The following is a 12948-nucleotide window of genomic DNA, read 5'->3' as shown; positions in this document are numbered from 1 at the left end:
ACAAAAGTATCAAACCGGAAGTATTATTCGTTTACAATGGGGAGATTGCACCTAAAACGTGCCATGCCCGATGTCCATTTGTCTTCTTAAATAAGTAACACAATAGCCAGATTGATGATTTTGAAGCAAAATATATTTGCTTCGTTGGAGTCAATGCGCTGAGAAATGGATTGTGCGCATTGATTTGTTACAGACATAAATAAAGTTGCCACAGGAGTTATTTTTCAAACATGAACTGACACATTAGAAAAAGAAATAAATTGAACATTTGCTGATTGTATTGTCATTGCAACGAATATGCTTCAAAAATAGCTCAAAGCGTTAGCGAGCCTTTGTTGTTACAATACTGTTATGTACTAATGGTAATTGATAAAGCACATGAAAGATATAAGGATTTAATGTTTTCCTTAAATGCATTACACAATAGTGTGGTAGGTGACTAAGTGCAACCTTTTCTGATAGACTATATTAATATTTTTATAAAGTTAGTTTATATTTGTTGTATGCAGTAGCAACATCCTACTATAAATGTACATTTACTCTACTGCAGAAAGTCCCATAAATCGGTTTATTATGTGTAGAACGGCACAATGGTAACTAGGGCAGGTGCACGATCCACATGTGATAAATGGAAATAGCTCCTTCTTTTAAAATTAAATTTGAAAGTAGTCTTCTTTGACATATTGTGTCCTTAGGATGAAAATAAAAAAGTAATTAATATCAAATAACATTTGTATCAAAGGACATACATACAGTGGTTCGCAGGCTATAGATGTCCGAGATGGCTTCTAAAGAATTACAGTTGTATGAGTCTTTTGATTAAAAATCGATTCACTGCGATATGTCATACCTAATGGGGTCATGAACAGAAACACCAACAATAACCTTATCCAAAAGCCCAACAACCGCCTCACCAAAACACCCTACACCCACCCACAACAACCCTACACCCACCAACACCTTACACCCACCAACCAACAAACAACCCTACATCCACCTACCAACATCCCTACACCCTCCTACCAACAACCCTACACCCACCAACCAACATCCCTACGACCACCTACCAACAACCCCACACCCACCTACCAACAACCCAACACCCTCCTACCAACAACCCTACACCCACCAATAACCCTATACCCACCCACCAACAAACAACCCTACATCCACCTACCAACATCCCTACGACCACCTACCAACAACCCTACACCCTCCTACCAACAACCCTACACCCTCCTACCAACAACCCTACACCCTCCTACCAACAACCTTACACCCACCCACCAACATCCCTACGACCACCTACTAACAACCCCACACCCACCTACCAACATCCCTACGACCACCTACCAACAACCCCACACCCACCTACCAACAAACAACCCTATACCCACCCACCAACAACCCTACACCCACCTTCCACAAACCCTACACCCTCCCACCAACATTCCTACACCCACCTACCAACAACCCTACTACCACCCACCAACAACCCTACACCCTCCTACCAACAACCCTACACCCTCCTACCAACAACCTTACACCCACCCACCAACATCCCTACGACCACCTACTAACAACCCCACACCCACCTACCAACATCCCTACGACCACCTACTAACAACCCTACACCCTCCCACCAACATTCCTACACCCACCTACCAACAACCCTACTACCACCCACCAACAACCCTACACCCACCTACCAACAACCCTACACCCATCTACCGACAACTCTACAACCTCCCCCACTAACAACCCTACACCTACCAACCAACAACCCTACACCCACCTACCAGCAACCCTACACCCACCCACCAACAACCCTACACCCACCCACCAACAACCATACTCCCACCCACCAACAACCCTACACCCACCCACCAACAACCCTACACCCACCAACCAACAACCCTACACCCACCTACCAACAACCCTACACCCACCCACCAACAACTCTACACCCACCTACCAGCAACCCTACACCCACCCACCAACAACCCTACAGCAACCCACCAACAACCCTACACCCACCCACCAACAACCCTACACCCACCTACTAACAACCCTACAGCAACCCATCAACAACCATACTCCCACCCACCAACAACCCTACACCCTCCTACCAACAACCCTACACCCTCCTACCAACAACCCTACACCCTCCCACCAACAACCTTACACCAACCCACCAACAACCATACACCCACCCACCAACAACCCCACACCCTCCCACCAACAACCCTACACCTACCAACCAACAACCCTACACCCACCTACCAACAACCCTACACCCACCTACCAACAACCCTACACCCACCCACCAACAACCCTACACCCACCTACCAACAACCCTACACCCACCTTCCAACAACCCTATACCCACATCCAAACTTCCCTACCAATTCCGAAGCATGCTCTATCGGGAAATTATATTGAAATTGTATCCTATCTACGCGCGTGTGGGTATATGTCTGTATATATAAAGGGGTGTCGATATGTGATATGTGATTTTTCTGAATATGAACACGTTGATTCTGGTTGTTCGATAACGTTATTTTAGAAAGTGGTTGACCGCAATTCACCTGCTGTTTACATTATTCCATTATTATCTTTTTATGAGTTTGGTGCGATTTCGATACAGATCTATTACATTATTTTAAAATACAGTAAATAACAAATGTCAAAGCTGATTATTATTTCCTCTCTTTTAGGTAATCAAAGTTTTTATATTCTTCTCACAATCGTACTTATAAATGTCATATACCATTATTTTGACAATGTGTTTCAAAGTTTATTCACTGACCAGGGTGTCATTATTGCTTTCCTGAAACTGTGAAAACAAAAACTTCTGAATCATTAACCGCAAGAAATTTCCCTCCCGTGTTCACTCGCACCCTCCTCGTATTCTTCATCAGGAAATTGGGGGCACGGTTGGCCTAGTCGTCTAAGGGGCCGCAATTTGCTGTTCAGAGTTGCGTCCCTTTGGCACGCCCGAAACCTGTGATTGTCGGTTTGAATCCCGGTCCGCCCTGTTTATGTTTGTTTCTAGGTTTGTCAGCACCATACCTCTGCACGTGGGCTACACCAAAGTGGTAAACGTCTTGGATGTTCACCGTTACTGGCTTTCCTCCCACATTCAGCAGATACACCGTGATATAACAAGAATACTGTTCAAAGAGGCGTTAAACCAAACTCAGGGTTTTACCTTGACGTCAGGGGACCCCCAATAATACATTTTAAGGGTCCTTGCAACCAATGTGAAGGTCCTGAAATGTAATGAAATGGTTTTATCTACTGTACGTTTAGATCATTACTTTAGAGCCTGGACTGATTCAGTTATCAAGTGGACAGTGGTAATGATTGATGGATGAAACAACAGACGTCCGTTACTTCTCTTGATGCACTTTATTCGATGTTCTTTTTAAAGAATGTAGGCCTCCGGCCGATGTCCATACAGGTGGTCAGTCAACACATAATATATATAACAAATGAAATAATCAGTCAACGTGGATCTTTCTAAAGCAACTTGCATAATCGATAGACATAGCCGGGTGTCCATCCCTTGATGCCAAAAACACCTATTTGTAACGCGTTGGGTATGATATGAATATAGTAGGTACTTCTCACGCAGGGTTTTACAACGGACACAAACAATAACAAATGGTACTCATCTTCGACGTAACCTTCCTTACAAAGTGTGCATATCCTTCTATCTCACGGGATATTGAAATACCTGCGCTGTAGGTACAAGGACTATTTTTGTGCGTCCCTCGGGAGTATATTTGTTTCTGCGTCCATTTTCTACATATGTATGTCGCGCAAAACTCTGCCAACTCACTCAGTCACTCGCTCAGTCATGTCTTTTACTTATGAATATGATGTTCATGTAAAACTTCCTTGTTGTTTATGGCACTGGCTGTTTACGTTTCTCAGAGTGAGTGAGTTGGGTTTAACGCCGCTTTTAACATTATTCCAGTCATATCGCGGCGTGTCAGCTTAATGTGGGAGCAAAGCCCGAAGTGATGCAGGTTTCAGACGTTTACAACGTCTACAACCCACAATCATAGGTTTCTGGCGTGCCCAAGGGACGCAACTCTGCACAGCGCCTTAGACGACTTGGCCACCCGTGCCCCCGCGTTTCTCAGAAGCTGCTCACCACTTGATGGTTTACCCGTGGGAGACCATCGATATCTCTCCGGATACTTCCGACACCAATATTCCCGACACTTGGTTAATTCAGACACTGTTACTCCGGACGCCTCGTTACTTCCGACATTGCTACGTCAGACACGTAATTTGTTTATTTGTTTGTTAGTTTGTTGTTTAACGCCGCACTCAGCAATATTCCAGTTACATGACGGCGGTCTGTAAATAATCGTGTCTGGGCCAGACAATCCAATGATTAACATCATGAGCATCAATCTACGCATTTGGGATACGATGACATGCATCAACCAAGTCAGCTTGCCTGACCACCCGATCCCGTTAATCGCCTCTTAAGACAAGCATGGGTTGCTAAAACATATGCTTGTAATCCTCATTTCGGAAACTTTTTTATCTACACGATTCGCGACCGTATGGAAAAGCATATGTACTACAAATAAACCATTCGTTCATTCATGTTCAGTCTACATATGCATATTACGCATGTGACAGTGATGGGCATCCGTTTTTCGTCGTTTTTCACCTGTCAGTGTATCATTTTCCAGTCATGTCTTGTCGCGATGTGCTACCTCAGTATTTCTCGCGGCTATGGTCTCCGTGATGATCTCAAGCAATTATAGCAAAAACGCTATACTTGGTTTTCATGAAATTGGATAAAATGATCGGAAATAAATGTCAAATTAAAAAGCATCTGGGGTTTGAACACTTTTTACTCGTCAGAAATAATGACGAAGATAATATTCGCTTGCGACCGATATGAGAACAAAATACGAGTTCGCCGCAATTCTTAACATTTCCTGTACAGCCAAGATGCGTGCAATCGCTTCACGTGATCAGCCCTAATGCAAGGATGGGCAAGCCTTTAAACTGATGGAATCTCACAATTATTCATGGAAACAGAGTTGTTGTTTTTTTTATTCTATTCAATAGAAACATACATTAACCTTTCATCCAGCTCTGTAGTTTGTTTTACGATTGAAGTTGGGATTATAGAAATAAAGGACCTCTTGGATCTCGTTGCTGTGGAAACATGGTTTTGTAATCCGGACGCCGATAATCTGGACTGTTGTCATGGGAACCGAGGTATCAGTACTGTCAATATGAAATGGCATTATGTTAAAATATTTTATCTCCTTTTCGCAGTGAGTACAAACACCCCTCTGAATTCCAAAAGTAGCGAGTAATGGCTAGCCCGGTGGTCAAAGAGTTGTCGACTCACACCGAAAGCCCGGGTTTGATTCAGCATATGAGGAAAATGTGTGAAGCCCATTTCTGGTGTCGCCGAAATGATATTGCTAGAGTGTTGTTAAAAGCGGCGTAAAACTATACTCACCTATTCAATCCATGTAGAGTCACCCAGATAACAATCATTTATCGGTAAGCACCGTGAAGCCTAGTGGTTAAAGCGTTCGCTCGTCACGCCGAAGACCCGGGTTCGATTACCGACATAGATACAATGTGCGAAGCCCATTTCTGGTGTCCCCCGCCGTGATATTGCTGGAATATTGCTAAAAGCGGCGTTAAACCATACACACTCACTCACTCACTCACTCACTCACTCACTTCTGTGTGGAGTCAGGCACAAACACATTTTTTGAAAATGTGGCGGGTTGTACCAGTAGGGCAGGCCATGCTTACTTTTCGCGAACGGTGATCCATTAATATAATTCTCACCGCTATTTTGAGTGTTACGCCCAACGGAATCTGTTTGGGTGGACAATCAAGTCTGATTATTCTCTGCCGTTGACGTTTTATATCTTACCGAGGTGGTAAACGTTTAAGATTCAATTAATAGATGTTAAATCCTGGTACTGGTTACAACAGCTGACAGGGAGGAAACAGGCCTTCTTAATCATTCCGACGTACACCTATACTGACAGGCAAAGAAAATATACTCCCAAGTTTCATATTTGATAAAAATGACATAAGCAAATAAAAGCGAAAAAAACACATATATGCGCGAAGCCTTTAAACAGCGATGACACCAGGTGTTCGCGAAAAGGCGAGCGCACCCCGGCCAACCCGCGTCACAAACACACGCAAAGGCAAGCCAACCGCTCACATGAAAAACACGTGTACATGGGAAGACATGGCACACGGGAACACACACAAGAAATGGATATTGGATGGAAATGTATTTGATACGAGTATCATACTGATGTTTTGGACCTTAAGTTTTCTGTTTTGCGGTAACTGCTTGAGCCTAGTAACGTTCCGACAGCATTTCTAATTGTTTGGACAAATCCAATAATCATGAGTATACTTAGTGCATATGCGAGAATATCCCGTTAGTCTCTTTTTACTACATCAACATCGTGGGCCATAATGGTGTATGGTAGCGTGACGTAAACGTTTACAAGTTGGGTGATAAACACGTACCGGACGTAACACATATCACACATTTCCTTGACTTTGACAGTTGTTTGATTGTGTCTAGTGTCCCTTATCTATTTTATGATTTCATGCCACCTATATTATGATCTTATGTTCTAAAGCAGAATACCGTAGCGGCGATAACACAGCACACGCAATGACCTTTCGACTGGTCGAATGGTGAAGGATATGATTAGTTGGTGACGGTGTTGCTAGGTCATGGATTACACGTTGCAGGGACACGAGTATTTGTCCTCAAGAACGCTGGTGAAGCTGTACAGTGAACTGCATAACACATGCTTGGAAGATAACATGTGTGTTCAATATGAAACACCTCAAAGGTTCTTTAGAATTATGGACTTGGTTTTTTATTAGTATTTATGATAAAGTACACCTGAGATGAAATATAGCACAAAAATACCTCCTACGAGTTACGCGTTGTTCCTTCAAAAGTTTCATCTGCATTCTTACAAGGTAATGATTTCATCGCAAGAGTGTTGCATAAATTAAAATGTCATAACATGCTACCTATATCATTAATATCATTTTACAGTAGGATATATTGTATCAGTTGGAGAGTCTGATTCCCAACTTCATAGTGAGTGAGTGAGTGAGTGAGTGAGTGAGTGAGTGAGTGAGTGAGTGAGTGAGTTGAACAGTATTCCGGACTGACTGGATATATCCCTACGTGTCAGCTTAATGTGGGAGGACAGTCCGAAGTGATACAGGTCTCAAACGTTAACCACTTGGGTGAAACCCATGACCACGAAAATGGTGCTGACAAACCTAGAAAGGAACGAACCGCTCACGGCGAACCGGGATTCAAACCCACAATCATAGGTTTCCTATTTATTATATCCTTTTTGTGTAGTTGTCTCCGGGAAACGTAGATTTTCTAACACGCAGGGACGTTTCACTACCACTTCCATTTAAAAAGTAGTTTCGCGTTTGCAAAATCTAAAAAAATAGAAACAAAAGTAACAAAAAGCTATATTTCATGTCAACAGACTGTTCACCATACAATAGGATATAAAAAATCAACTAAATATTTTAGAAATCTGACAGACCGTTGATGGAAACGAAAGAATAGACGCTTGTCAAGTAACTAAAATGGCGCCTTGACAAACGAATAGTCTCGATTGATGAGTTAAATGAGAACTTTACAGTTTATGACGGAACATTTTCAAGAGAATAACAAACGACAAGAAGCGAAATGAACTCCATAAATGACTCTGTCAATATTTTGCCTTGTCAATTTGGAACTAACGTAAATAGGAAGTCAGTAGTTTGTGTTCGGGCGAGACACTTACGATAAAGGGGGGGGATAATTTGCGGGGAGGTAACTCTTGTAAAACAATAATTCCGTCAAAGTGTTAAGTTCACTGCGGTAAAATATAAAGTGTTATGTTCACTGCAGTGATAATATCAGAATCTCATGCATGCAATTAAGAGATAAGGTGTGTGAGAACTAGCCTAATACCCATAATAGAGGCAGCATCGGATACCACGTGAACCGGTAAAGACGTTCTGCTAAAACGAGGATTTATACCGTTTTGATTACATCATGTTTGTACTAAAGAATTTAAGAGCAAGATTCGCTGTTAAAAAACGAAAGTAAAATAGCTTCAAAGCAGTGCTACTATTACGTTTTTTCAAAATAAATCATTATTTGGTTTGATGTTTCGGCGTGGAAGCAATTGAAATGATCTAAGCATTGGCCAAATACTAAACTAAAAACTAATTTGATTGCGAGCTAAACATTGCAAGTGGCTCGCTTTAGGGCACAGTTTTTGTCTACTCTTCAGCCTCGTTCTGCAATATCATTTAAACGTGCTGAACGTTGATTGGTTCAAATATCGATTGATGTGGGTGATCAAAGATGCCGACATTGCAGGTGTGCAAAGGTAAGGAGTAGGATAACCCTCACTGTGGCAACTTAGTTAGATGCTTCAAATATCAAAGGTTAGCTGCGACGGCGACCGACGTAGCTGAAGACGATGTCAAGTCAAGCGGGCGTTCTTCGGCTTGAAATGACAGAATCCTTAACGCTGGCACAGTATTGTAGATTGAACACACTTGACGGTACATGCACCAGTCAAAGCAGGATGTCTCTTGAGCACTCGACTGACGCAATGAACAATAATGATGTTTTATTGCATGTCATAATGTTCCCTTTCCGCCCTATCACTATCACCCAAAGCCGTCTTATCCATCCATTCAACTTGGACGCCCTTGTTGAAGTATTAAAAGCGTTTATTTTACGACAAACGATGACAAAAACATTACATTATGTCCTGATGTTTAACGGAACTATGCAAAATAGGTGGCCTATAATATATAATATAATTCACAATCGTATAACGTCCTTAAACTGCAATGACGTCATAAGATAATACTTGACAGAAAATCCCGTGGAATTTAACTATGCGCGTTAAAAGATAAGAAACTGAGTAAACAATAATATGTATTATTTGTTTTATATTTTAAAATTGACATATTGACATATTCAAGTAATTATTATTCATGGTATTCAGAAAACAAACAGAAGGATATCCTTCTAAAAGAAAGAACACTACTATCTAAATTCCACCTACGCCTTTTTTAACAAAATAATATAAGGTATCAAATTACAGTGAGAGCAATTAAACACTTCTTTGCGGAATAATGAATTTAGAATTTCACTGACAACTCCGTTGTCTTCGAAATTTACATTTAAGGGAATAATGTCAATTAAATACATTAACGATATGCAAAAAGAAATTTGCAAGAAAATAGCTCATATTCATTTGAAATATGAACCAATTCAATGATGACAGGATGGCTACATCAGCATGATTTAATTCCTATGTTTTATATTTCTTTCTTCTTTTAAAGAATTCTAAGAATTTGGTGTATGGGATACTAGAATCGCAATTCTTTTTCTAACTCTTTTAAATGAACTTTATGGATCTCAGTTAATTGTTCGGCATTATTCAGACCAGAGTGTTTTGCAAGTGTTTCACAAAATGGCAACGATTTTTGCATATTTAGGCGGAAACTGTAAAGTGATACAGCACTAAAGAGTAAACGTATTTGCAGTTCTGACATATATGTCGGAAAGTTATGGTTGTGTTGAAAATCAAAACCAGGCATAATGGCAACAAACTGATGAGATTCACTTCTCTGTATCAACAGATAAAAGTTTGATTCGAAATGGTCATTGAAGATATCTAGGATAAATTCGAGGATTCAATTAATCATGAATTCAACATTGTGATGGTGTTTCGTGGATTGGTAAAAATGTGGAAGATAGGGGAAAATGGACTGACAATTTACAATTTTGAAATACATGTTATTCCATTCAAGGAGAAGTGATATTGACGAACAGTATGTCTCTTGCGTGGTTATTGTGATGTTATTTTGACTTGTGCGTCTGGGCATACTGGCTGCTCTGGCTCGGTGGCGATGTTATAAACGATGTGAGATTTATGGTTTTGAACCATACTTTTATGAATTTAAATTTGGCAAGCAAGTGATGTACTTTAAATGTGAGAGGAAAGCCAAAAAATTATACAGGTGTGCGATAGTTATCTCTTTGGTAGGTTACATGGTTATTGTGATGTTGTTTTGACTTGTGCGTCAAGGCTTACAGACTGCTTTGGCTCTGTGCCAATGTTAGAGCCATATTAACCAGGATTCGAGATTTATTGTATTGGACCATACTTTTTTAAGAATGTAAATAGGGCAAACATGTCATTACGTCGACATGAAATAGTGTTATGTTTTCTGGTATATATTGTCCTGCTATGAATTCGGTGTCAAAATGATATTCATCATTGAGTAAAACCAGCCGAAGATAATCTTAATCTGTCTTAGTGGCATCGTTTGAATAATTGAAAAGTTGAACAATTTGACAAGTAGCAATTATTCTGATTGCTACATGATATAAATGAAATGGTTATTGTCAATAGAATTGAAGTCTCGCTCCCCGTACATACAATGAAGTGTAAAAAAAAGATTTATCATCTCTGCCGGGATGCAGTTTCTGTTAATATCAGCCCAGTGTCAGCGTATCTGAACAGGTATGTGAGCGGCCATTCGGTTTACCTCAGATTATTATATAGCTCAGAGATGTAAAATGTTAAATTTCTTGTCTGATGGTGTAAATGTAACTGTAAAAATTAAACCGATTTGAAAACGAGACTCTGTTCAGTATTGTCCGAGATTTTGTTATCCGTTAAAACAGCAGAATTTCGACATGTTTCGACACAATATCTGAACGCCATAATTGCCGAGATGGCTGCTCTGTAAATATTGTTGCAGTGGAACCAGTTCTATGTGACATTGAGCACTTCGGCATGCATTTATCACATACACGGCCGTATAGGCCGATTAAAATCGGAATGTTTTACAAATTGCAGCGCCATCTGGCGTTCTTTATTGTCGACGTTGTCGTTTAGCAGTTTATTGTCCTTCCTGTGCTGTGACCTGTTTAGTACATATTGTTCTTTTTTTACATGTCTTTTGTTTGCGAGTTGTCAATTGGTATTGTTTTGTAATTTGAGTTCAGTATCCGTATGTCAATAATGACCTTTATTTGTAACATTCATTCTGTATATGTAACATTTGACCATTATTGCGTACTGTTGTCTTTTATTTCAACATTGCATTTTTGACCGAATTGCTGCCCATACAGGTATTAATTATCATATATCCTGCGAAGTTAACAGCTTGTATCTTCAATATCAACCACTCTGTCACGTACAACCAAAAGGTGAGGTGAGGTGAGGTGAAATGGGGTTTAACGTCGCGTCCAAGATTATTGTACTTAAATAGCGACGTCCATGTAGTACGTGTGTGTTTGTGTGGCTGCTTGTACTAGTCCGGACTGATGCCGATTTATAGTGCTAGCTCACTGAGATACCATGCCGCAGTTTAACATGAATACCCCACTCAGACACAGTATACTGACTCCGAGCCGACCAGTCCTTGTTTTAGCACCTTAATGCCGAGCGCCAGACAGGGTAACAACAAGTACCATCATTTAACGTCTTTTGGTATGACGCGGACTACAACCAAAAGAGTTTCGGACTATTAGACAACTTGGCCACTCCACCACAGAGCTGAGGGAGCGCTCGCTGTGTGGCGTTGCGTTCCTATGACGTGACACCGGGTTTAAACGTCTCGTGGTTTCACCGGGTTTAAACGTCTCGTGGTTTCACCGGGTTTACACGTCTCGTGGTTTCACCGGGTTTACACGTCTCCTGGTTACCGGGTTTACACGTCTCGTGGTTTCACGGGGTTAAACGTCTCGTGGTTTCATCGGGCCTGCATCACTTTGGGCTCTCAAGATTAAGTTGGCATGCCGTGATTTAACTGTAATAATGTCATTATTGGCGTTAAAGTATATGGATTCAATGAAAACTGTCCCTTGGTTTCTTCAGTCACTCCCCTGCAGGGAGCACGAATAGACCAGTCGCCCAAGGCGCCGCAATTCGCTGTGCAGAGTTGCGTCCCGTGGGCACGCCAGAAACCGATGTTTGTGAGTTCGAATCCCGAATATGTTTCTAGGTTTGTCAGCGCCATACCGTACTCGTGGGTTTCACCGAAAGGGAAAACGTCTGACACTAGCATCACCTCGAGCTTTCCTCCCACATTAAGCTGCCACGCCGTGATATAACTGGAACACAGCTGTTACAAGAGACGTTTAACCAAACCCATTCGGTTACCCTTTAACACTACTGACCCAAGTACCATCACTACACTGTGCACTATGCAAACCAGTACACAAATTGGACCCCGTAGTCCAGTACCATCCCTAACTCCTGCACAACAGTACAGCAGTAACAGTATGTTCAACACTCTATGTTGGCATCAGCTGTCACACCGGACTGATTTACATTCGTATGACTCCAGCCGTGGCAACAGTACTTAAAATTCTATATTGTTATCGACTGCGGACTGTTATATATTTGCATCAGTCACCAGCTGTCGAGCGGAATTCAACATTCTATATTGTCATCGACTGTCGCAGCGAACTCATTTACATTCATATCTGTCCAGCTGCTGCAGCGGAATTTAACATTCTATATTACCATCAACTGTCGCCGCGAACTCTTTTACATTCGTATCTGTTACCAGCTGCTGCAGCGGAATTTAACATTCTATATTGCCATCGACTGTCGCCGCGAACTCTTTTACATTCGTATCTGTTCCCAGCTGCTGCAGCGGAATTTAACATTCTATATTGCCATCGACTGTCGCAGCAAACTCTTTTACATTCGTATTTGTTACCAGCTGTTGCAGCGGAATTTAACATTCTATTTTGCCATCGACTGTCGCAGCGAAGTCTTTTACATTCATATCTGTTACCAGCTGCTGCAGCGGAATTTAACATTCTACATTGTCATCGACTGTCGCCGAGAA

General features: G+C 41.4%; 2 protein-coding genes across 2 annotated transcripts in view; one reads left to right on the top strand and one right to left on the bottom strand.

The window, feature by feature from the left end:
- The window catches only part of LOC124150788 (prothoracicostatic peptide-like), a 92902-nt gene that overhangs the window by 58495 nt on the left and 21459 nt on the right, over nucleotides 1–12948 (bottom strand). The gene's annotated exons all lie outside the window — the stretch shown is intronic.
- On the top strand, nucleotides 862–1758 carry LOC125374811 (early nodulin-75-like). The gene has a single exon (XM_048386470.1). The coding sequence runs from the start codon at nucleotides 862–864 to the stop codon at nucleotides 1756–1758; it is 897 nt and encodes a 298-aa protein (XP_048242427.1).

The sequence above is a fragment of the Haliotis rufescens genome, unplaced genomic scaffold (genome assembly GCF_023055435.1).
Source record: "Haliotis rufescens isolate VD_foot unplaced genomic scaffold, xgHalRufe1.0.p SCAF_6, whole genome shotgun sequence".
In the NCBI taxonomy this organism is placed as follows: Eukaryota; Metazoa; Mollusca; class Gastropoda; order Lepetellida; family Haliotidae; genus Haliotis; species Haliotis rufescens.
This window is presented reverse-complemented; position numbering and strand designations above follow the sequence as displayed.

Coding starts and splice junctions, on each gene's coding strand:
- LOC125374811 (XM_048386470.1), top strand. CDS start 862: ATGAACAGAAACACCAACAATAACCTTATCCAAAAGCCCAACAACCGC.